Consider the following 27,010-nt stretch of genomic DNA (forward strand, 5'->3'; position numbering starts at 1 on the left):
TCTCCTCCAGGTTATCTCCAATAACTTTTTAAACGCTTCTATTTTTGTGGACTTTATTTATCATATTCTGTATGTTCTCTTCGGCCCAGATGTCAGGGAAACATCGGACTTCTGCAGAAGTCCAGGTCCGTCCTCTCCCTCTCATGTTAACCTGACGTTTACCTGTGTCCATCTCAACAAATACCCGCACAGGCAGCCTGTGATTTGGTTCATTTGTAAACGGTTGCTTTGGTCCGAACCAGAGTACGATTACTGTGTTCACAACTACCCAAACAAACAAAATGGACTAAATGTTGGCTAAAGCCATAATTTATTCAAACAATATCTATTATAAATCCAATAACAATAATATAACCATAGCAACCCCCTAAAAAATGAATTGGAACTGTTATTTTGTTTTCATGATGTTGTAGATACAAATGTTCAGAGCCCAGTGGCGATATGAAACTCAATACAGGTTTGAGTTGAGTTTTATTGACTTACATGTTTGTACGTCCCGTTGGATTAGACCAACCACCAACAACATGAGCAGCAATACAACTAGAAACAAACATGTCCAACCACAGACAGCAAACCCATGGAAATGTCTGATTTACAGTAATAGAAAGCCAGCAGCACTTATGTCAGTAAATATGTATATAGTTAGAAATGGTTAACTTGTAATACCAACAATCTTAAACACACTTAAATGAGTCTCAGTCAGGTTTAACCAATTATAAGAAATATATTTGTCTCACATGATTATGACTAAATAATAATGAAGTTATTCTTAAACAGCTTCAGTTATGTTTCAGCAAAAATTAGACGACTACATATTTAACCACATAGTTTGCATTCTTACATTCAAATGTTCCTCAGTTTGCTCAAAACATTTTAAAAAGGTTTTCCTCTCAATCTCTTCAGGCTAATTTACTACCTTATTATTGGTCTAGAAATAGAGATAACAGACTCTGCTTGTTCTTTTCCTTGAGAGTCATTCAAGGACTCCTGTCTTCATGTTTTTGGAAGCCACTGCGTGAGAAGATACACGTACAGCACACGGGGTGGGATTGATAAGTTTGTCCAGAACATGTTGAGGAGGAAGGATACGAGGTGACGCACGGTTAAGGCTAAGCATGGTGAGGAGAAGGACACAGTCAGGAAACATGTTTGATTTTAAACAGCAGCCGTGTCTCTGTTTCACTCTGCTACCATCAACATCAAGAACTAAACTTAACTTAAAGTTTGGGTCGGCAACATTTGAGAAACCACCAAGAGTACGCTAGGTTTTTAAAATTATCCAACTTAACAACCCAGCCCAGCGTTGCCAACTCTTTTCCAATCAAAGTATCTAGCAGCCCTATAGCTCCAAACAACCCGGTCTCAAGGGAAGGCGTATTAATACCACGACATCACACTGACATACAGCACGTCATGAGGACACTTTTTAGACATTTTCGTGTGTCATTTGTACGCTTCGCAAACGACTGTAGTTAGGTTTAGGCAAGAAAGCCACTTAGTTAGGTAACACATGTTCTAAAATACATTACCAAAGCAATACCAGCTTTAAATGAACTTAACGAAACAAAATTATTCAAAAGCGTTGCATCAAAAGAAGATGTAACAGCTGAATGAGCTCAAACACACAACTCATGTCAAAAGAAAGAAATGACCATTAACGATTATTTCCATTTGAGGAAGGAGACCAAAGACTGTAACATCTCACCAATTTGCTATTTCCAAAAAATATGATTCATCAGTTTTATTCATGTGAAATGTAATATTATATCTATATGATACACTTTGAATCAGAGTTAAACCCTGTTTTCATTTCATCATAGTTTTCCTGTTGGTGTGATGGTTTAGACTCGTTTTGGTTCTTCCATAAATGGTGGTTGTTGGTAGAGGCGATATTGATATATGAGGGGGACGCACGGAGAATGGGAAATAATTCACTTGGCCCTTATTCTCAGAGTCATAACTCACACAAATATGAAAAATCACATGCTCACAAATCTGCTTTGAAATGATATAAAAAAGAGACTTTTTAAGGATTCAGACATTGCCACATATTCCTTGTTCAGATGTTCTCTTCAGTATTGACAGTAATTCAGTCAATAATTCAGGGGTTTAGAATATCCCGTCAATACGGCTGAATGAAAGCCGTCTATGGCACAAAAACATCACACACCATCACTGTTTTAATCTGTTACATTCAAGCTTGTGCTTCTGAAGTGTTATGATAGTAGAAAAATATTAGGGATGCACCGATACCACCGAGTACGAGTACTTACATTTGGGTACTCTCCGATACCGAGTACCGATACGAGTACTTCTCTGTGCCTAAAGACCCTCGTTAACAGCCAGCTGGAGGGTGTGAGCGACACACGGCAGGCTGGGGAGTCCCGCATACGAGGCGGTGCGCCGCGACCGGCATCCACAATTTGTCAAGTATTGCTTTGAAGTAATGAATCTAATGGAAAACATCAATGCTTTTGAAGTTATTGAATAATAAGAAGAAGAAGAAGCGTTAAGTAAGAAGCTTATTATCAAGTACTTTGTCATTGGCATTACGTTTTGATTCAGTAGATGTTTACTGGCGTTACACAGAAACACTTCCATTCAGAAGTCCACAATTGCAATAAAAAAGATGATGCACTTGTGTTTAATTAATTTAGTCCTGAAAGGAAACCGAACAAAGAAGAACAACACAAGAGGAAAAATAAAACCCAAACAATAAAGGATGTGAACTGAAGGCCTGAAAAGCACTGTTGAGTCTTTGTTTGAGCTGATTTGTGGGGAGCCGTGTGAAGAGGTCAGCGGAGGTCAGCAAAATACGAGATTAGGCCATTAGAGGGAGAAGACTTTGTTCCAGTATAATCCCCTCATCATAATCTCTCTCTCTCTCTCTCTCTCTCTCCCTCTCTCCCTCCCTGCTGCTAATGGCTGGGAGACAATAAGATGCACTAATCTGTCTACGGGGATGTCACAGGGCTGCGCTGAGATATCTGCCGGAGTGCAGGGCACATATAGACTAAAATGTTTTGAAGATTATTTCCCTGGCATTTCTGCTTTATTAGATAGAGTCCAGTGGGGGAGGCAGGGACCATGGGGGAGACAGAAACAAGAGAGAGTGAGATAGTAGGAAGGAAAAGCTAAAGTTTACTGGACTGCCTTATACATGTATATTTTGGTTAAATAGTGCTAAAACGGCTCGCAGGCACGAACAAGTGATGCAAGAGAGTGAAACGTCTCCTGACTCGTAATCAATCAAAGGTCATAAATCAGATGAGGCGCCAGTTTGATTTAGATTTAGACCAAATTTCAGCTTTAATATGAGTCAGACTCAAGTTGGTTTGAAACATATTTTGGGCTTCCAAGATTGGGAGAAAAAAATAGAGTAAATTTCTGTTGTGACGCTGCTTTGATTTTGTGTGTTGGTCGTTGGGTTCATCACTTTGGTCCAGACTGAAATATCTCAACAACTATCAGTCGGATTGGCCTAAAGACATTCATGTTCTCCAGAGGAGAACTTTATGTAACAAGGGTAAAAGACAACGTTTACTTTTGGTTTCACATGTGACACAAACCCAATCAACGTGTTTGATCACAAACCCAATCAACGTGTTTGATCACAAACCCAATCAACATGTTTGATCACAAACCCAATCAACCACCACTCCCACCCGCCCTTAGTGGACTGTGTTGCTTGTAGCTTGTTGTTCAGTCTACGGGTGGACAAGGCAGACCCTCCTACCCGAGCATACAAAGAGCAGTGGTGCGTAAGGCTTTTAAAATTAGTAATAAATCTCAGAGCTCCGTGGTAGACAGCATCCAGCGTGCGTAGGCTCTGAGAAGATGCATGCATGTATATAACATCGCCATAGTCCAGCACAGACATAAAGGTGGCAGCGACAAACCTCGTTTTGGCCTCAAAGGAAAAGCAAGACTTGCTTCTAAAATAAAAACCCAATTTCAACTTTAGTTTTTTCACCAGCTGCTGAATGTGAGGCTTAAAAGACAGAGATTCATCAATCACAATTCGAAGGTACTTGTATTGAGATACAGACTCAATTTCAAAGCCCTGAAAAGTGGTGACAGGTGGGAGATTCAGTGAAATAACGTTATAATAACGTATCAACGCAAATTCTTTTTAACGCCAAAGACCAAAAATAGACATAAAAAAAGGAAGAGTCTGTACTTTTTGCTATAGGTGAAGGTGAGAAGACAAAATACAATGGAAGTTATATATCCATGAGTTAGACGGCTTATCTGATGCCAAAACACGGCACACTGCAACTTAATCACCACAAATTGTTTTACCCTCCATCTCGATGATCTCAAGGTAAAGAAGAAGAAGAAGAAGAAGAAAGGCACTTTATTAATCCCCGAGGGGATATTACATTTTTACACTCTGTTATTTTACATAGAACATACACACATGCACAAACAGGACATATGTACATGCATTAATGGAGAGATGTCGAGGGGGGGGCACTCTGGCATCTCTCCAGCTACCAGTTCACACTCAGTACTTGGTTCATGCGGGGACTTGAACCAGCGACCCTCTGGTTCCCAAGCCAAGTCCCTGGACTGAGCTACTACCGCCCCCAACAGGAGAATCACGACGGTCATGTTATGAAGTAACCTACCAGGAATGTGTGCTTGCTTAGGTCTAATTGTTTTGGCCGCAGCAGTGCAGTTTGTTGCCAGATGATGTTGCATTACATCACACGGCAAAAGTTGAGCCAGATTGTAATTTTGTTGCCGTGTGATTTGCCGTCTGTGTTGACACCCTGGTCCTTATTGCTAATGTCTGTTGTAACACAATCGTATTTATCAGCAAGCCCTCACTGAGTTAGACCCAAACTCTTTCTGTTTTACCACAAGTTGATGTGCCGCATTAAAGAGGAACAAAATAAATCAAAAATTCAAAATGTCAACCAGTCCCTTTATGGTAAATGGCCTTTCTATAATGGCTGATAAAGACAGACATCCTAAGTGGTTTTAATGTCAGCTCCTCTCTCCGTCTCTGTCCGTCTGTCTCCGTTTCTGTCTGTCTCTCTCTCTCGTGCTCCACCAGTGGGTCAGGACCTAAAATGGGTCACAGGCCTATGTTTAATAGATCCCCATACGACCACATTAGTGATATGCCTCAGCCCGGGTCCCATGATGAGAGGCTAAATGTTTCATTTGGGTCCCAGGCTGAAAAGGTTTAAGAGTCCTGGTCCTAAATGATAGCTATAGACCTCGAGCTCAGCGGCGGCCTGTGAGGGGACAGCGAGTCCTTGGCCTTCACTCTGAGTCTCACCCTGGCACGGCGAAGGGGTCTGTCCACAGCTGATAAGTGGTTTTAATGTGATCTCCTCTCTCCTTCTTCTTCTTTGCTCCCTCTCTCCTCTCTGCATCCTCACATCGCCCTTATTCATTCTGTTTAACCCCTCGCTACCCCCTCATCCCTGTCTGTCCTAGATGATGGCTTGGCTCCAGCTGTGGACTACGGGGTTTATGGCCGTTACGGCCTTGTTCGTCTCCCTCGCCGTCGCCGAAGACCTTCCTGTGGTGGAAGCGGAGCAGCGAGGCCTCGTCGATATTGTGAAGAAGGAGACCCATCCTGTCCTGTTCAGGCAGAAGAGAGAGTGGATCTGGAACTCTCTCTACGTGGAGGAGGAGAAACCTGCGCCCATCGCCTACAAGATAGGACAGGTATGGAAGCTCATGTTTCTGCTCTACTTCTATACAGTTTAGTCTTTAAACGATCAGTAATCTACTTGCCATGGCAAATGTGTATTTTTGTCTCTTCCATTCAGTTTTAATGCTGCAGCATGCCAAGAATCTGGAGCATTAACTTGTTGCGGACCAACTCTTTGATGAATATTTGAGTGGTTTTGCTGGAATACTCAGTTTATTTGTAGAAGATTTGCTGGAAGGTTGTTGATTTGAGTGCTTACTTCAGCTGGGTGAGAAACTACGAGACAGTCAACCGTCTTTCCTTGTTTCTTCTTTTTCTGTCACAGCTGAAGTCGAGCCAGCGAGCGGAGGTGAAGAACTTTAAAATATCAGGCGAAGGAGCAAACACAATCTTCACCGTGGATCGCAAAGGAGACCTGTTCGTCACCAGATCTCTGGACAGAGAGGAGAAGAGCTCGTACCATTTAACCGCCACGATGTTTGATGGGAACAACCAGCTGATAGAGGATTCTGGGGACTTTGTCGTCCAGGTGACGGATATCAATGACAACACTCCAGTTTTCCCAAGAACATATAATGGATCCATCATGGAGAGGTCTACCATAGGTGAGTAGGGCTACCGTCTAAAAAATAGATCATCATCAGGTGGCAGCAGGTTGAAAGGTTGTGCTCAGTTTTAGTTTTTCAGTGTGTGATGGAATGAGTCAACTACAAGGCTCAGCAACCTTTAATATCAAAAGAGACAATTTAGGCAACAAAAAAAAATCTGTCTAGAACCGCAAAACATCTGATTATTGTGATGAAGGTAACACAGTTTATAGTCTAAGTATATAGTATATAAGTCTAATGCAGTGAGGGCCAAAGAGCAGATGTACTGCGGAGCATTAGGGCCACATTGAGGGAAAAAACATCAGAGATTTACAGAATAAAGTCAGAATATTACGAGAATGAAGTCATAACTTTATGAAAAAAAAGTTGTAATATTACGAGAACAAAGTCATAAATTTACGAGAAAAAAAGTCATAATATAACGAGAATAAAGTCATAACTTTATGAGAAAAAAGTCGTAATATTACGATAATAAAGTCATAACTTTACTAGAAAAAAAGAAAATAACGTTTAAAATTACTACTTTGCGTGCAATAAGAACGCCGTTCTAGCTTTTGGCGTGTCATGTGAACGCCATGTAGTCTGTATTGACTGCAATGGAAAAGCATCCATGTAAATATGCTACGCTCGGAGCTAGTGACGTAGACTAAAAAGGGAGAGAGAGACTGCTGGTGGTGGGTGAGGACACAGGACTTTGTGAAGTGTTGTGGAGTTATTCTGAAGTTACATTAGTGACGTTTCTGACGTGACTTCCGTTATGTTGTTTCTGTCCGTATTTTACTACGTACCCGTACTTTAAGTTTTTCTTAAAACTAAGCGAGTGGGTTTTGTTGCCTAAACTTAACTGCATTACCGTAGTTTTGTTGCGTATAGTGTAAACTTATAGTGTAAAAAGTAATCGTTGACTTAATGTTTTTTTATGTAATGTTACATAGGAAAGTCTGCTAAGGGCGATTGTTATTATACCATGACCTTTTTTTCCAACCATAACCAAGTAGTTTTATTGCCTAAATCAACCAATCGTTTCACAACTTTAATAATGTGTAATAGTGCCTTTCTGTAAGTGTGACACCAGGCTGATATGAAACATATTTTTATTTCAGACACTTCGACATTCAACGTATCCCGTGGTTTGCATTATTCCCCTGGCAACAGGCTTGTGCGTTCCAACCAGTCTAAGCCCGTTGCAGACCATGTTGCAACACCATAAATGAAGCAAACTCTTGCAGGAAAAAAAGTTCATATTGCTGCGAGTATTTGACATTTACCATCCAGCGATAATTTAGATTAAAAATAGACCGTACTGTGAAAAGTCTGGGAGAACAACATAATGTCAACACCTGTCACAATCATTAGCACATTCTTCTGTGACAAGAAGGCACACTGGCGACTCGAATAACACAACCTTAGCACATAATCCCCATGTGTTAATCAGTTAGAAAGTGTTCAGTACAAGAACATTCGGGTTGGACAGCATGGTGCCTTATTGTATATTTTTACATTCATGTTCTTCATCTAGGAACTAAAGTAGTGGAGGTGAGGGCAACCGATGCCGATGATGCCAGCACCGCTAACGGAGAGCTCAGGTACTCTTTGAACCAAGACGGAGACCTTTCTGCCTTCCAGATCGACAGTATCACAGGTAGGCTCGCTGCTCTGATCTCCAACATGATCCTTATCCTGCAGCAACACTGTCTTTTTCTTCTTTAACAAGTCAATGAAGCTATTTTTACTTGAATATGAATCAGAGCTGACCTCAAAGATAACACCCTCTCCGTCTGTCCGTCTCTCTCACTGTCTCTCTGCAGGTGTGATCAGCTGCAAGACAAGCACTCTGGACCGCGAAACCAAGAGTCAGTATGTAGTGGTGGTTAAAGCTCAGGACATGAGAGGAATGGCCTCAGGCAGCACATCCACCACCACTGTCAACATCACCGTCACCGACACCAACGATAACATTGCTTCCTTCACCCGAAGTAAGGAAATCTTGTTTTTAAAATCAGGGTTATTCATACGAACATATTTACTGCAGCTGTCTTATATTCACACGGATCGTCTGTTTTGTGTCTGCAGAGACGTACGAGCTGCACGTTCCAGAGGACCACAAGCTGAATGAGAAGATAGGCACTCTGGAGTTGGAGGACAGAGATCAGATTCAGAACAAAGAGCCGATCTTCATCATTCCAAATGAAAACAACAAAGTGTTCACTGTTGAACTCAGCAGCCCCAACAAGGACGGCAACCTCATGCTCAAACAGGTAGGAGGCTCATGTGGCAACGTTATCCAACCATAGACGATATCTCAAGGCTAGAAGTCTTTTTTCCCCTGAATTTATAAATCAGCCATGGCATTCCTAGTTTGGTGAGTCAAGCTGATTTTCTAGAAGGAATACTGACTCATTTGGATTTTTAACTTTTTCACCTTTAGTGAATTTGCTGCCATGTTTGCTGTCTGCAATTTGTGTTTGAGTTGAACGGTGGTTCCCACAGCCCTTTTAGATAGTCAGCTAATCTCACATACTACTGGACCCATTGGGGTCTTAGTTGGTCATGTTTGTATTCATACTACTGCCACTTGAAATGGCAAAAACTGGACATTTCAGCCATTTCACCCGATCTCATTGGAAGGCGTATAAATAGCAACACAATACAAGAACATGTCATGAGAACACCTTTTAGGCTTTTCGTGTGTCTGCAGTTTAGGTTTAGGCAACAAAACTCTTTAGTTAGGTTTTAGAAAAACATCCTGGTTCGGCTTAAAATAAGTACGTAAACTAAGTAAAATTTGTACAGAAACAACGTAACATAACTACGGAAAACACGTCACTAAAAATAACACGGAACAAATGTCTTGAACACCGGCCTCCTGCTTGAAAATCCTGCCGTTGTAGTATCCACCTTAAGCAGTCTCTCTCCCTTTTATTCTACGTCACTCTGAGTGTAGCATATTTACGCCGATGCGTTTACGTTGCAGTCGGTACAGAATACAATGCGTAAAAATGACTCGCCAAAAGCAAGAACGGCATTCTTATTGCACGCTAAATGCCTGGTGTAACTGCTGGTGGTTGAGACAATAAATGTTCTATAGATTAGCATTAGCAATTTGTTATCCTATTTCTACTTTTTCAAATCTGAGCATACGGATGGAGGCCACAGTGACAGGATGTGACTGGATTTCCATGTCTTCAAGTATGTATTGATATTAGCGGTTTCTGGTTATGACTCGTGCCGCCACATGGCCACCAATTACATAAAAAAATGAAAGTTGCAATGTCAAATGTGAGGACAATGATGCGTAACACAGAATTCAAAGCCCTAAGTGGTGTCCTCCTCCTGGTGAGGAGAGCTATTTATGCCTGCAGGTTTACTTCACTGGGTTGTGCTCTTCAGATAAAGTATTTGGGACATCAGAGAGCTGGAAATGTATTCTAATGAAGTGAAATGAGCTCTGTAATAGGCTGGCCTGGAAATCGAATCGCACCACAATCTTCTCTCTGCTCAACTCGCCCCTCAGCTCTGTAGCACCCTCTCATCTTCCTCACCGGCTGTGTTTACATGTACGGAGTATAAGCCAGCTATCGGCCACACCGCGGTTAAGGTCTTATTCTTGTTAAGCTGTTTACACATGCCTTTGATACCCTGCGACTGAGTATCCCTGTTACCATGAATAATCCAGTTAACAGAATATTCCTGCCTACCTGTGGTGTCCCATCCACAGATAAAACAACATTTAACTGAACAGTAGGCTGTTGCTTATACAGGGGAAGGAAATGATAAGCAGGAATGTGACGGTAAGCAGCGCTCGCTGCCGTATATTTGTTGACATGAAAGTCTCAGTTTATGCAGACTTTGAAAGAGTGAAAGGAAGGAGGTATTTTCATGCATGGTAACATGTTTAACATGGAGGGGACATATGGCACTTTACTGTGTTTCTTAAATCCTAAAGTATGAGCTCAACCAGGTTGTTTCAGCTGAGTTGTGACATTTAGAGCCTTTTTACACCTGAACATCGACTCCTTGGTGAACAGACGCAGGTGTGAATGCACCGAGGATGAAGATAGGAGATGCATTTGAGCAAATAAAAAAATGAAGTGCAAAATGCACTTTATTTTGTCCCCGGTCTAAAAATAAGTGGAAATATAAACTTCGGAGGAGGAATCAAAATATGACAGCCCGGTCGCACTAAATGGTATATGAATGATATGATAATTCGTCATTTCATGTGCAATAAGAATAAGTTTCAACTCAACCCAGTCGCCAGAAAAAACGTTGTTTCTGCAAAGCACAGATACGTTGAATGACGACGTTTCATATCAGCCTCGTATCACGCTCGCAGAAACGCACAATGCAACGAGGTTAACGTTGTGAAACGATTGGTTAAGTTTAGGCAACACAACTACTTGGTTAAGATTAGAAAAAAGATCATAGTTTGTGCTCAAATAATAATGTAACAACGCAAAACCACTATAGTTTCAACTACATGGTTGGGCTACTATGTTTGTGCAGTGAAAATGACACTGAACGTTGAGAACACGGGACGCATCGGACAGAAACAGCGGTCTCCTGGATGAGAGCGATTTGTTTGTTGTTCTGAAGTGACGTCTTCTATAGAGATGTTTGTGATGTATTTTCCATACTTCTGTTACGTTGTTTACATACATATTTTACTTGGTTTCCGTACTTATTTCAAGTCCAACCGTGATGTTTTATTCCTCAACCTAACTGTTGTGTGGGGTAAAAATGACACGCGAACAGAGGCTTAAATGCGCGCTTATGACGTGCAATGTCCTTGTAATGTCGTGCCATTTATACGCTTTCCCAAGCGATTGGATTGGATATGAAGTGTTTTTACTAAAGACAAAGTTAGACATTAAAAACATTTTGTTAATGAGAGAAAGTGAGTGAGTTTATTGCATTTTGGTGAGAGAACGGAGACATTCAGGATTTACAGCTGCAACAGATCGAGACATAGAAATGAGACTTGGAGGTTAGTTGTGTAATCAGGATTCAAACTCTAAATATCTTAGAAGTCCAGCGGAGCAACTCTTTTAAATATTGTAACCTACAACTGAAAACACTGATCTGTTGACAGCATACTAATAAAACAATGTTTAGCGTGCAATAGGTAGGAGGAGTCCGTCTCTATTTTGCGGTTCTTAAACCTTTTTGGCCCTTTGGGGGTTCACTTTTCTCACCACAGGGATAAAATCATTTGAGCATATAAACCAGGATGAGAAGAGCTCATAATAGGTTGTCTATGTTCAAAATGAAATTAAATCCTAATCTAATTATTAATCTATAATTATACTCTATATCTATACTATACTTATCTATATTAATCTATGCTTACAGGCTCTGGACTACGAGACGATGAGCAGCTACACCTTCACCGTCCAGGTGCGAGAAAACCTGAAAAACCTGCGTTTTCCTGCCGACAACGTGGACAGCGCTGTCACCACAGCCCAGGTAAATATCACACACAGGTACATCTGTAGACTCTAAGCCTAACCCTCCACCCTCCAGGGGGTGTTACCACCTTCAGCTCTTCATTCATTTCCTACTAAAGCCATATTTAAATCTTTAATGTTGACCAAATGTCGCACAATTTACAAGCTGTCTTTCGACTGCTATCCGACAGGTAAACATCAAGGTGCTGGATGTAGACGAGGCGCCGCTCTTCTCTCAGCCCATCTACACGTTCACCGTGGTGGAAGAACGTATCGTGAGCAACATCGGAACGATCACGGCAAAAGATCCTGACAGAGCCCACAAGAGCATTCGGTAGGACGCTGTGCAGACGTCTAACAAGAACAAATAATGCTGCTAATCCGGCACACTGATCTCCTGCTTTCTCTCCGTTCAGGTACTCCATCCTAGACAAGGACTGTCCGATCAGTATCAACCCGTTCACAGGTCAGCTGTCCACCCTGAGGATGCTGGACAGAGAGCTGGAGGCCACACACATGTTTCAAGTTAAAGCACAGGAGGAGCCAAGTGGTACGTCACGCACACACACACACACACACACACACACACACGTTTATTAATCCTGTTTCCTTTAAACAATAGAACCTCAGATGAATAACTGAAACCACGTGTTTTCTAATAATGTGCATACAGAGAGGGAGTTAGAAAGGCCAACAAAGACAGCGTGTTCTCTTCTCGTTGTTCACTGAGCAGCTCCTCTGGATTTATTGAAGGATGGGAGTGTAACACATTTTATAGATTTAACACGTTGCCTCAACACCTGGTCGACCCACACGGGAAGGAGAGAGTATAAGCAGGAAAATCACATTAGCGGGCTCTCTTTGTTCGCTCGCAGCTTCCCAACCAAACTATATATTTTTAGACCGGCGGTGAATGAAATCCAGAGATCTATTTTGGTGGCTTGTCACCATGTTTAAGGAACACAATGGTCCCCCGAGCTTGACAAGGTCCTCGATATACAGTACATGTACTGTACTAAAGATAGTTTCAAAAATCTCAGTACAAGAGGAACGAACACATTTATCAAAAGATGAATATTCAAAACATCAAAATAAGTGTAAAAGCTGCTTTAATGTGACGAAGAAACGGCCAAAGAAAAGCTCACAAATAGAAATCCTTTCAGGGACTCGACCTTAATCAGTTCCACACACACCTGATCAGTATCACGGCTGATCGCTGTCATATCTACGTTCTTAAGTTAAAGTACAAACAAGCTGAGTAAAGCTGAGAAAAATAAGAAATTAAGGAAGCAAAAATGCTAAAAAAAATAATGCTTCTGATCTGGATTTCTGAATATTTACAAAAAGAAAAAGAAATTGAGAAAATAGAGCGACCAGCAAAATAAAACAATGAATAATTGACTATTTGCAGTGTAATTGTTTTCTCCTGTTGGCACACCTGTGTCCCACAATCTCTGTTTTAACAGGAGGATTTATTTCCTGTCAACATTCAATCAAACTTTATTTATTTAGCACCTTTCAAACAAGTCAAATGCAGTTCAAAGTGCTGGACAGACGATTGTCAAAAATATAGTGTTAAAAATGGATTTAGAGATGCATTAATGCACTAATGCACCGAAACAAGCAATATGAAAGTCCACTGAATAAGAAAGCAATAAGAGATGGGTATTAAAGATAATAAAAGATAAATAAAATACAACGAAATAAAAATAAATAAATAAAAAATTATGAAACTACACAAAATAAGCAGATTGTATTCAAATAAAAAATGTTTTTATAAAATAAAATAGAATAAAAGAGATAATATTGATCAGCAACAAAATGTTTATTAAATAAAATACATTGAAATAAACACTATAATGATGATGATAAATAAAATAAGTATTAAAAATAAAAATGATACAGTTTTAAAACTATAAAACGCTACATAAAAGCCAGACTAAATAAATGGGTTTTTAGTTTACGTTTAAAAATATGAATATGTTCAGCTCCTCTCAGTTCCTCTGGAAGGTTGTTCCAGCGGCTGAAAGCAGCATCCCCAGATGTTTTTGTTCTGCTTGGTGGAACAACTCAAAGAGAAGAGCCGGAGGATCTGAGGGGTCTCAATGGTTCATAAACCAAAAGCATTTCTGCACTTCTACATTGAGTTCCACATATGTGTTAAATAAGATTACAGTGCATCATAAGATGTACATGAAAGTATTTTGTTTGATCCGCCAGCATACAGTACGTTTTGCTCTGAAGAATCCCTGCAGGCAGAAATGTCGCTGAAATATCCTTTTGACTATTTTCATCATTTTGTCTTTTGACTGTCATTGTCAGCACACTGTGACGTTAAGACAAGATCAGTCAGTGCTACAGTACTAAATTACAACATTAGCTCCTGCAGCAAACATCCATCACTACACACACTAAGCATGGGACGATATGAACATGTCCTGTTGTGATCATCTGGTCAAAATAATAGTGATTCACTATATTGTTATCCCAATAATCAATCAATCAAAAAACTCCTAAAACATACTGGAATCAGCTTAGTTACATTTTCTTAAGAAACAAAATATTTAACATAAATGACATCACAAATAGGACACACATCTTTTTGTAGTGAATATCTTTTTTAGTGAAAAACAAACAATAGAACAATCTTAAATAAGGAAATCTTAAATCATAATGTCTCCCCTGCATAAATAAACAAATAAATAAATAAACAAATAAATAGCAACATGTTTTGAGTCTGTTCTTTTTTACATGATCATTTCTGTACTTTTAAATCAGGCTCTAGCGAGCTAGACAGTTTTTTCAGGTCACTTATGTGACACTGACGATATTCACGGTTATCGGGATAGTGGAAATTCACCACCATCAACTTATTGTGTGTTTTTTATCGCGATCTGCTATTGCAGGACGACAACCGCTCCACACGACTTCATCTTTGCTGAGGTGCTGGAAGAACCAATGAGTCCAGTAGATGATAGAAAAGATATCCGCACACTTAGATCTATGCAGTATTCCACTTTATTCCAAACTTTCGGTCTGTCAGACCTTCATCGGAGCATACTGTACGTGATTCAACAAAGGACAGGCTGGTAGAAGCAACCAATCCCATTCCAATCATTGGCAGAATATGCAGTATTTTCTACTGGGTTATTTCTACCAGCCTGTCCTTTGTTGAGTCACGTGCGCGTACATTTTTTCTATCATCTGATCGTGATCTGCTATAAACTCCTTGTATACGGTGACTCTGGAGGTAATCATGTGTTGCTGTCTCTGCTCTGCAGGTCTGGAGTCATTTGTGAAAGTTAACATTATAGTTCAGGACATCAACGACAACAAGCCTGAACTGACTGTGGACGAGATCTTCGTCTGTGAGAACGACCCCACTAATACGGTAAGAAAGACGCAGCATTCATCACAGCAGGATTTCACCTGAATCCACCATTGTTAAAATAGATAGATATTTACAGATCTTATAGTCACTTAAAGGAACAGTGTGTAACATTTTAGGGGCGCTATTAGCAGAAATGGAATATAATATTAACAGCTATGTTTTCATTAGTGTATAATCACCTGAAACTGAGAATCATTGTGTTTTCATTAGCTTAGAATGAGTCCTTCATACGAGCAGGTCCTCTTCATGTTGCTCCACCATGTTTCTACAGTAGCCCAGAACGGACAAACCAAACACTGACTCTAGAGAGAGACTTTCAGGTTACTTTGCAGTAACGAGAGCTGCAGAGTGCAAAACCGTGGTACCGTCAGCCGCTGCCTGACTTCCGTTGCTTCTAAAGTGTTCGTTACGACAGTATTGAACTCCGGCGGCTCTTGTTACCGCAGTCTTGGAAAGGGAGGAGTGAGCGGAGGGGTACTCAGTTGGTTGCAATCTACAACCACACCACTAGATGTCACCAAATGCTACACACTGTACCTTTAACTGTTTGCTGATTTATGCCTGATTAACTACCTGAGAATGTCATGTGATGAATGCTACACAGAATCTTTGAAAGATGGATGAATATAAAATGTCAACATGACTTAAACTCTTAAACAATATATGCTGTATACATTTAGACTGAATTGGGTATAAACAGAGTTTTGTGTCCAGGATGGATTAATTAGATTGTATTTTGTAATCTCTCCTCAGGTGATAGGAACCTTGCGAGCCACAGATAAAGACGACCAGCCGGCCTCCTTCATCTTCAGCCTGGCCAGTCAGAGCTCCAACTTCTCCATCAGAGACTACGGCAGTAAGTCTTTGTGTGTGCACCGAGCACATATTTACCTTTTTCTCGTCTCGTTGCTTGTTGCTCTAAACGGCGCTCGCGGGAAGCGCACTGGCCTCGGCACTTGTTGCTATGCAACCGCCGAAAACTCCATTTGAGGGGCTCAGTGCTTTGTTGCTGAAAGTTGAAATTATTTTAACTTCTCAAAGCATGCTTTGGTTCTCTCAGCCAGACGGGGGGATTTAGAGTGCCCGTCTGGGACCGTAAATGCTGTCTAGAATGCACAATAGCAAATATTGAAAATAATGAGCGCAAGTGGCTCCGTTGGACTTGCAGATGACTCTCTATGTATTCTAAACTCATCCCAGCTAAGGATGTTAAAGGAACATGCCACACGCAGGGCCGCTCTTGTGCATGAGAGGATGCACATTTATGATTATGTGCATGTAATAGATTCTCAAAAAAGACACTTCAATCAGCAGCAGCAGCTGAAATGTAAAAGCTTTACTGGTTAAACATGGTGGCGCTATAGAGGATCAGTCAGGATACATCATGTGTGTATATAATGTGCCATCTGGTAGGTGTTGAAATATTTCACTGAATAATTGAATTGTGCTCAGGGCGGCAGATGAAACGTCTTTATGATTGATCTTCTGGGCACCGTTCATATCTGTGCCAAATTTCATGGCAATCTGTCCGAAAAATATAATTATTTCAGTACGAACCAAAAACGTTAGAATGACAGACAGACAGACTAACATTTTTATAATTTAATATACCATGGTATGGTTTTAATAAAATATTTAATCACAATTAATCATTTTTTATCTGTTTGAAAATGTACCTTAAAGGGAGATTAGTCAAGTATTTAATCCTCTTATCAACATGGGAGTGGGCAAATATGCCGCTATATGCAAATGTATGTATATATTTATTATTGTAAATCAATTAACAACACAGATCAATGACAGATATTGATCCAGAAACCCTCACAGGTACTGCATTTAGCATAAAACAATATGCTCACATCATAACATGGCAAACTGCAGCCCAACAGGGAACAACAGCTGTCAGTGTGTCAGTGTGCTGACTTGACTATGACTTGCCCCAAACTGCATGTGATGATCATAAAGTGGGTATGTCTGTAAAGGGGAGACTCGTGGGTACCCATAGAACCCATTTACATTCACTGATCTGGAGGTCAGAGGTCAAGGGACCCCTTTGGACATGGACATGACAGTTTATCCTCTCCAAAATTTAAAGACGTTATTTAGCCTCCTTCAAGACAAGCTAGTATGATCGGGTTGGTAACAATGGATTCCTTAGGAATAATAATAATAATAACAACTCTGGAAGTAACTGAAGTACGGGAGTTACATGACAAGTCAACTTTCACTTCTGGTTCCAGTGTTTTTTAATGCTTTTTATACTTCCTGGTTACCGATTACATGGATTATATACCAATTCATTTTGTAGGATACATGTGAATTACAGTGCATTACTTTTAGGTAGGTATAGCTACGAACGGTGTGTGAGAACAGCCTGAATTAACTACCTGATAGCTCATAAAAAACAACCAGCTGTGTGTGGAAACAGCTGATCTAGGCCATCCGTCGCCACCCTGCGTTATTTTATTGCACTTCAAGGAAATCACAGAAACGAGTTGATTTGCATTGGAAAGAAGAGCATAATCTTATGCTAAAAAAATGAATCAAGATGTGGTGGTTCTTGCAGGTCTTGGACTCAGATTGGGCAATGACTCCATATTTCGATGCACCTCTTCTCATATTTATGTGCCTCCATTGTAAACGCTGGTGAACAGAGATTCTGCCTTCAGCACATTGTAGTACACATATCTGGAGGTCAGAGGTCAAGGGACCCTTTTGAAAATGGCCATGACAGTTTGGAGGGTTATTTAACTTCCTTCTAGACAAGCGACATGGTTGGTACCGATGGATTCATCAGGTTTTATACATTCATATGATACCAGTATTTTAACTCTAGCTTTAAAACTGTGGCATTAAAACAAATTTGTGTTAATGCTTTATTGTTTCGTTAACTTTGACGCCCCCAGTAGTTCTATAGTGTTCTATATTTCAGTTGTATTCACTCTTTGCCACAGTTAGCTCCGTACTCAAGATAAAACGAGAGCTCTCTGTTACCAAAAGATGATTCTAAATTCAAAGCAGCGTCTACAGTCGGTAGACCCGTTGCCATTTGAGAGTATAAATGTGTAGATATAAATATACAAGTTAGAAAATGTCAGCTCGAATAAACAGACTGTGACTCCGACGATGGTGTGAAACTCGACGGAGACATTCGCTTTGATCCAGACATTGATATTTAGGCAAAGGTTGGCGCTCCGTTACGTCAGCCTTATTTGGGTTATTCAGCTTAGGACACAAAATGGCACAAGTAAAACAGTTTTCATCATTTTTGATCATCACATGCGGGTTATAAAACATGAAAGCCAGAGGAAAAGTGTTACCAACTGTTCTAGTCAAATATTAAAAGTCTGAATAGATGAAAGCCTGAGGTAGTCAGATGAAAGATTTAGGTGAAGTGTTACTATTTAATTTAAGTGAAACTTGAAACGTACTGAAAGGAAGATAAACAGAGGCATGAACTCATCCATTTCCTCCCTGCTCGTGCCTGGAGGGGTTGACATGTTGAACCGATGGGGGGGGGGAGGAAGAGGGAAAGATGGAGGAGAGCAAAAGGAAAGACAGATGAGGCAGAGGTGGAAGAAAAGATGAAAGGAGGCGAGACGGAGAGATCGGGATTAAGGGAGACGGGCGAAGTGAGACTGTGTTAAATGAGGAGGAGAGGAGGTAGATATAAAGGAGAGGGAATCATAAAGAATGATAAACAAGAGAAGAGAATATATGAATGAGGAGAGAGTGCAGAATGAAGAATACTTAGTGAGGAGGAAGAAGAGAAAGAAAACAGGAAAGAGGGGGAGGAGAATAAACGAGGGGAGAGAAGGAATTGATGAAGGATAAATGGAGGAGATGAAGACATGATAAATGGAGGAGAGATGACATCAGAAACATTAAAGGGACTCTATGTAAGAAAGAGAAATGATCACGCTACGTAGACGCGAGCGAGCATCGGTCAAAACAGTGAGGCGACACACACGACGCTGTGATTGACAGCTAAAACCACAAATATCACTAGACTGTATATCTCACATGTTTGGCAGTAATGTTAGCTTACCTGTCCAATAGGGATTTTGCCAGCTCGGCAGAGCCGGCTTAAGGCTTAAAGATACAGTACGCCACACAGACGGTCGCCTTGAGGTAACTAATTAACACATGAACAAAATAAAGAAAGAAATACACTGTTCACTCCTGTAAGTCTCGGTCTCACACTTTTTCATCTGCCCGGCTGCACTTGAATGCCACACTGTACCTGTGTGCACTGGGGGCCCGGGGTTAGTGGGCACGGTGCCGTGCACATCACAACAGACGGGTCAGGACGTAAGATTGCTAGACGGACTGATGTCAAGAGGTGCAGATATCGATTGTATTTTTCACATTTTATTTCTTCATAATGATCAGGTCCAAGCCTTGTGGTGCGCAGAAAGAAAGCCTCCGGGGCGCTCCAAATCTCAATTCCGTCTAGGGCACCAAAAGGGCTACAGCTGGCCCTGCAGCTCGGGCTCCGTTTTGATTCCCAAAACCAAACCAAGGTCCCTCCATGAAGCAAAGACCCGGCTGATGTTGATCCTAGTTTTCCCCCCGACGTCGGTCACATTCCTGTTTTGCAAGACGGCTTCACTAGATGGAGTCTGAGTCGTGGTGGGGGCTGGTCGTTAGTTGGCGTTAGCGGACTCCATTTCTAAAGCGTTAGCTATTGTTGCACACTGTTAGCCCTGTAGCGGAGCTGAAGACAGTAAAGGCACTCACGAGCGTGCATGACGTCACACGTTAGATTTTACCGGAGAAACGACCCGCAGCAGTCTACAGGCTGATAGAGGAAACACAGAGAGTTGCAGAAGGTCTCTTTTTTTAGGTTAGGTTACAAACTGTTCACAAAACGTTTATATGTGTAAAAACGTACATACTGCCCCTTTAAATGAAAGGGAGTAAAGGAAACGGGTAAGAGGAGGGAAAGAGAAAATAAGAGGAAAGAAAGATAGTAGAGATATTGGGAAGTGAACGAGGACGAGCGAGGAGGACAAAAAGGACGAGAGAGGAGGTGGATGGTTGTTTGATAAGTGCTGGTTGTCAGTGTGAACCTCTGTTCTCCCCTGTGCCCCCCAAAAATCATCTGACAGCTCCTCACCTCACACCACTTACCACACATACACACAGACATGCAACAAGAGCTGCAAAGTGAAGGCTTTTAAAATATTTATCCACTACGGGCTCTTTAAAAGTTGCAGAAAACAAGCATGCTTTCATTACGGGATGCTGAGAGACACAATAGTCAGCTAGGCTGCAGAGCGAGGGGAAGCGACAGGACTCGGTGTTCAGACCGGGCGGCTACACCGAGCTCACTGCATTAATACCAGACAGACAACAGAGAGGAGGAGGAGGAGGAGGAGGAGGAGAGGGAAACAAAGAGATGAAGGGCGACTAACGAGATGCAGGAGGAGAGAGATGGAGGGAACAAACAAAATATAGAGAGGACAGTGAGAAATAATACAGAAATCCAGAGAGACAAATTCAAACGTAGAAGGAGCAGGAGAGGGACGAGATGAAGGGAGGACAGGAGCTGTTTTCATCTTTAATTCAGTTAGTTAAGACTCCTTCTGTACTCACGTCCTCCCACACACACACACACACACACACACACACACACCTTCATGTTGTCTTGAAGACAACAATGGAGACTGGATCACAGTGACGTGGTTTTATATATTTGACTGTCAGACATGTTGAACTTTCATTAAATGGGTCAGACTCAGAATCTTGACATGCAGATAGTCTGACAACAGGATTTGAGAGATCCAGCGGTGAACTCTTTGTGCCGTAGGCCACCGAGCTAACGAGCTCGCTGACTGGCAGTTGGCCTGTAAGGTTATTGTGGACGTGATTTTGACTGACTAGTATGTTTCCCAGCTGGCTAGCGTGTGGCTAGCGCGTCAGAATCTCAGGATGGATGAAATTGTCGAGCCAAGTGCATTACTCCTTTCACAAGACCGATATAACTTGTACTCAAAGTCCAATATGTGCAAATGTCAGCAACAGCCAGGTTGTTTTTCCTTAAACGTGCCCTTAAACCTGCAAAGCTCTTCTGTATGTTTCTTTGTCTGAGCGTCGGAGTGTGTCTCGGTATGTTTGAGTGTTCGCAAAAGGTCTTTCCTGCCATTGTGTTAGTGACATTCCTCCAGCGGCGGGGTATTGTGGAGAAAGGCTCTCCCCGTCGTCTCAGCAGGAAACTTGTGCCTGCCGGTGAATTGACTAATGGTTGTATTGTTGGTGGGGCCTGCAGGGAAGACGTTGCTCTGTTCTGCTCAACATGTTCGCTTCTCTTTAATTCGGCTTCTTTTTGTTGTTTGGTTTTGATTCCCTTCTGGTGCTCTGGGACTTTGAGCTCATTGTGTGTTTGATTCTTCTGACTTTCAAAACCTGACTGGCCACCAATTGACCACATTCAAATGATTAGAGGCCATGTCGTCATAACATCTGTAAAGGAGATAACAGTACAGTGATGCATGTTTGGCCTCGTGTAGGCCACGATTTCAGGTTTTTAAGGTGCTGCTGCCATTATCTATAATCCTAACCGACTCAAATCCTAAATGCAGCGAACTGACAGATAATCACAAATGATCTGTCTGCCTTCATGTAACGACTCTGTTCTTCTTCTTCTTATATCTGTGGAACAGACGCCTGCAGTATAAATAGACTTTAAAGACTCTATATACAGAGCAGGTGAGCATTAGATCCGCTTTAGAGAGACAAAGTGATGAGTCAGACAAATCAGACATGGATTTTGTTTGCAGAAAGGAAAGGTAAATTTATGTTGAAGGTGAAGCTGGTTGTCATTTCTGTAAACTCACGGTGTGTATATATTTATACGCTTCTTTCTTCAGACAGCACAGCAGACATCATGGTGAAACAGGGTCCGTTCAGCCTGGACGACCCCAAAGACTACAGCGTGGACGTGCGCATCAGTGACGGAGGGCAGCCCATCCAGACCAGCATCACCAAACTGGCAATCAAGGTCTGTGTGTGGTTTTGTACAGACTGTTCTCATTCACTCTCTGAACTTATACCTACGTAAAGTAATGTTAATTTGTATATAAACCACGTAGTCGTGAGGATGTGCATGGCTGCATCTAAAGGTCCCGACACACCGAGCTGACCGTCGACCGTCGGACAGTTTGTCGCCGTCTGGAGCGTCTTTCAGCCTAGTTTCTGTGGTGTGTCCTGCACCGTCGGATCTAGTCTGCCCATGTCGGAGGTTTTTTGGGCTGATTCAGCATGTTGAGTCGGCGGCGGAGCTCGTCAGTGAGAGAAATCACTCTGAATGGATGATCAGCTTAAACGAAGGCTGTGAAAATGGTCGCTTTATTTCATGTTCGCATCATAACAACAGCTTGTATATCCGCCGTCCTCGCTCCTCCTGTTTTCCTTTTTGAATGATGAATGCAGACTACCGCCGCCTGCTGGTGTGGAGAGTTATTTCCTCTCACGCAGGCGCAGGACGTACGTGCTAACTGGCCATCGGCTGGAGTCTTTGCGGTGTGTTCAAATGCAACTTGTCGTGACGTGAGGCAACGTGAGGCGACGCAACCGTCGGCTTTCTTTGCCGCTAGTTCTCTGATGTCGGGTTGGTGTGTCTGGGCCTTAAGGAAGTCAGGTGACGTAGCATAAAGATCGACATAGTTGGTGTAGGAAGGAGGTCGCGGGACATTCACTGAGGAGTCCGCTGTTACTTCGTCCGACCGCTTGCTACGTAACTTGCATACTTAACAAACGCCACCTACGCAAGTTAACAAACGTAGTTATTTTACATAACAAAAGTTCTTATTTTAATCAAAACCACAATCTTTTCCTAAACCTAACCGGGTAATTTTGTTGCTTGTAACGCTCGTGTTGCTGGACATTCGTAGAAGAACGCACGAAAAATGAGGAATAACTTTTTGTAAGATATTATGTGAACCGTTGTACGAGGTAAAGCACAGACTATTTTAAATGATTGCATGGCTGAATTGCAAAATGTATGTAAAACCACCAGTTTGAATACAGTATAACTCAGAATATCCAATAACATGCAGTGTATAGTCTAGATGGACATACAGTAAATGAACCCTGCTTAATAGATCAGTTCATTTCACTAATTAAATGTACTGTAGTAAATGTAGTTATTGTTTGTACCGTCTGTTGTAGTCGTGTCGGTGTGATGCCAGGCGGATTCCTACGCAGTGCAAAGCTGGCGCTCGGAGGATGGGAGTCAGTGTTCATGCCCTGATAGCCATTCTGCTCTGCATACTGACCATACTGGGTGAGTTCAACTCTCTTTACTTCCTCTCTTTCTTTCCTTTTTTATATCTCCATCTTTGGTGGAAACGCTCATTGCTGAGGTTTTCTGCACATCTGGTTCTCATCAGGGTGGAACTAAACTTTTCTTCTTGATATTATATTTCTTGCCTGAAGAACTTTTGTTTTTGGTGTCCATTTTTTTTCATCTTCAAACGCTCTAACAGTTCTACACATCAAAGTCTTCTCCAGGTGTAGGGGGGGGGGGGGGGGTTAACAAGGCATGTGTGAAAAAAGCCTTTTGTGACTCCAGAGGGAGCTGTGTTAAAGATAATATATTGCCTCAAGTGATGTCACTTGAGTCGGCGTCAGTTGGGGCTACAAGTTAGAGAGAAGTGAGCTCACCAGACCTCTTCATCTCTACTCTTCATCTCTGCTCTTCATCTCTGCTAGATGCTCGAGGCTACATTAGCCAGTGATCAAGTTGCATTGTGGGTAATGTAGGCACCAGGTTTTGACAAGCAATAAGAATGCATGGAATAATAAAGACAATATCTCTGCCATGCCAACGGTACGTGTCCACAGCCTCCGTGCTTTCCACGCCCCCATTCATTGTCTATGTAAGCAGCCATATCGCAATGCATTCTGGTAGCGTGGCGTCGCGATTCGAGAGACTAGGCGTCACGACGCCCGCTCCTCATTTGCATAAAGTTGAGGGCTCATCTACTTTATGCAAATCACAGGTGTCCGACGCGACTCTCCGCCTCTCCAAACTCCCAATAATCTTTTAAAAAAAACGTTGTCGATCCAAAATAAAGACAGATTCATCAACCTCATGGATTATTTCTCGCCTCAAATGTTTTCAGAAACACATTTCAGTGAACTATTTACGTGAAATAAGAGAAGAAAGTTTCCAAACAAGCCTCCATACTGGTTCCGGTTTGAAAGCTGGGAGCAGCAGCCAACGGCGGGAAAGCGTTCGTCCAATCAGGAGCCGAGTGCCTTGTTTCTAGGGACAGCACACCAAGCGTCCAATGTTGGGAAGTGTCGCGTCCCCTCGCGATAAAAAACGCCCCTGTGGACACGTATCTTAAATCAGTATTACTGGTTTTACTGCATGTGACCAATTGGCCTCTGCATTTCTTTGCATGCTACATATCAGACTCTCTTAATACCTGCTGTGCTCTGCACTTTTTTGAACTTGCACCTGATGTCCTTTATTGATTTCCCAAATGATGCCTTTCATGATGTTTTTATGATGCTCATGCTTTATGTTATAATACGTGCTTTCATGTGCTTCTTGACCTTCTTTTGATATTCATTCTCTTTGTGCAAAGCAAATTCCCCTACAGCGGCTATAAAGGCTTCATTCTAGTTTATGTTATATATACATCATTCCCAGTGTCTGTGCATTTATACGACCTAAATGTCTCGGAAGAATTGTGTTCACATCGAGTGATTTGGGGATTTTACATTTAGCATGTACAATGCCAAAGCATGAAATAGTGTGATGATCATATATAGCACAGTAAAACGTATGAATGTGGAAAACAGGGTGTTGGATGAGAGTGTACATAGTTCCATTTGACAACAGCCTGTCTGATAATCCTTCCACCAAAAAAGTGTTTTTTCAGTGTAAACCAGGGGTCTCCAACAAGTAGCTCGCTCGCTGCCCGTGTCTGAGTGGCTCATTAAAGGTTATTATTATTTGACAATCAGCCGACAATTAAACAAGTTGCGCTGCTTTCAAATCTCATGACATCAGCGACGCGGTAACATCAGGCGATGTTAGCAGACCAGCAGGAGTATACCAGATTTGACAATGACCGCAGAACATAGCCAGGCCTATATAAAGCAAAAAATATACTATTTTAATGAGGAATGGGTGATGACAAGTGTGTGTCTCGTTTGCGGTAAAAGCGTGTCAGTCTGTAAAAGATGTAACGTCGAGCGCCACTTCACTAAAGTCCTCTGCAACTTTTCACGGGACTTTCCGGCTGGTAGCAGTTTAGGAACGGAGAACGTAAAGGAGCTGAAAACAACGGTTTAAAGACGACAGTCTCTGTTTACCAAACTGACGAAGAAGGCCAACGCTGCAGCAGAGGCTTCGTTTAGTGGAGCACATCCTAATGAAACACAAAGCCCTTCACCTATAGAGGGATTGTAATAGAAGCGATGACTGCGGTGGCTGAAATGTTATTAAAGGACCACGAAAGTAAGACAGAAAGTATGATGAACAACTTGGTGGCGCTATGAGGAGCTCTCGGACACTTTCATTTCGTCGAATTAGCTCTCAGAGAAAAAAAAGTCAGAGACCCCTGATGTTAACGTTACCAAACCATGACAATAATGCTGCAATGCAATGCTGCAAAGCTCGTAGCAATAATAAATAGATCAGTGAACAATCAAAAACATTTTGCAGAATGATTTAAAACCATTAATCAGTTTGGCTCGTTAGCTGCAACAGCTGAGTGATTTAGAAGCTGAAAGTCTTTTCCTGACCTCCACGGGTTTAATTCAATATCCACCTTCAGTGAGAAGGTGATGACCGTCCACGCTGCGTTTTTAAAACATTACTTCCTGTTTTATTGTGTGGACAGCTATTTTATTTTCATCCTAAACTGTCGTAAACTCTTGACTTTATTCGATTTTTTTATAGTTGGAAGTAGGAAATCTGTTGGAAGTAAACAAATCTGAGTCACAATCAAGTGTATTCTAAACAAGCAGGACAAAATAAAACACAGCACTTCCTTGTTTAGGGTTTATCAGACACTAATATACAGGTTTTCATGAAATGTTCCTAGTTTGAGTCGGTGACAGAGAGCAGGAAAACAGACATTTCTGAGGAAATGTTGATTATTGATGAATCAAAGTCTTGTTTGTCGTACAGTCTGTTAACAAACAGGTGCGAGCGAACCCTCTTAACCCCACAGAGGTTTATTCTCTGAGAGGAATTCATGACGACGGCATCAATGATGGATGCAGAACGCCTGCACGCTGTGTGATCGGGGGCGTGTGCGCACACACACTTGCCCTTGCTTTTGCGATAAATAATGTTGGTGTTTTGTGGGGAGCTTTCGCCCCTCCCTTTTGTTGTTGGTTTTATGAATAATGCAGCGACGGATGTGGAAATAATGCCTGCGGTTGTGAGCTCAATATTCTCTTTGATACCTTCGCCCCCTGCTCCCTCTTTTTTCTGGGGGAAAAAAGAGACACTTGTCATGTTGGATGAGAGGCACGTCAGAGATAGTTGGCCAAACAAGAGGGATCTGGGATGAGAAGTGCCGAGGAAGAAAGGCGAAGAAGAACTTAAAGATGAAGAGGGACGGAGGCGGAGTGACAGATGGAAAAAAAACGTTATATCTCGACTTAGATACGGGAGGTGGAGAGGGGTGAAACAGTCAGACAGACGAGAGGCGAGTGAGACAGGGAACTGAGGTGGAATGAGTGACGGAGCGAGACAGAAGGAGGTTAAAGAAGAGAGATGGCGAAGAAGAGGAGGATTGTGGGAAAAGCAGCAGAAGAATAGGAGTGGTAATGAGGAGAGTTTATCAGCTCTTTAGGTGCCGTCTGCTTATCAAACACCGCCAAACACTCAACCTATTAACTATTAATACACTCCTTCACTATC

At 41.8% G+C, this 27,010-nt stretch overlaps 1 protein-coding gene across 1 annotated transcript in view; it reads left to right on the forward strand.

Annotated features, from left to right (window-relative positions):
* cdh5 (cadherin 5) overlaps nucleotides 1-27,010 on the forward strand; it is a 40,134-nt gene that overhangs the window by 7,445 nt on the left and 5,679 nt on the right. The window contains exons 2-13 of the mRNA XM_074647391.1: nucleotides 5,452-5,685; nucleotides 5,997-6,276; nucleotides 7,799-7,921; nucleotides 8,088-8,255; nucleotides 8,353-8,537; nucleotides 11,632-11,745; nucleotides 11,918-12,060; nucleotides 12,143-12,276; nucleotides 15,008-15,117; nucleotides 15,871-15,973; nucleotides 21,990-22,120; nucleotides 23,290-23,404. Coding sequence (XP_074503492.1) covers nucleotides 5,452-5,685; nucleotides 5,997-6,276; nucleotides 7,799-7,921; nucleotides 8,088-8,255; nucleotides 8,353-8,537; nucleotides 11,632-11,745; nucleotides 11,918-12,060; nucleotides 12,143-12,276; nucleotides 15,008-15,117; nucleotides 15,871-15,973; nucleotides 21,990-22,120; nucleotides 23,290-23,404 — 1,840 coding nt within the window. The remainder of the gene's footprint in view (nucleotides 1-5,451; nucleotides 5,686-5,996; nucleotides 6,277-7,798; nucleotides 7,922-8,087; nucleotides 8,256-8,352; nucleotides 8,538-11,631; nucleotides 11,746-11,917; nucleotides 12,061-12,142; nucleotides 12,277-15,007; nucleotides 15,118-15,870; nucleotides 15,974-21,989; nucleotides 22,121-23,289; nucleotides 23,405-27,010) is intronic.

This window comes from Sebastes fasciatus, chromosome 9 (assembly GCF_043250625.1).
Source record: "Sebastes fasciatus isolate fSebFas1 chromosome 9, fSebFas1.pri, whole genome shotgun sequence".
Lineage (NCBI taxonomy): Eukaryota > Metazoa > Chordata > Actinopteri > Perciformes > Sebastidae > Sebastes > Sebastes fasciatus.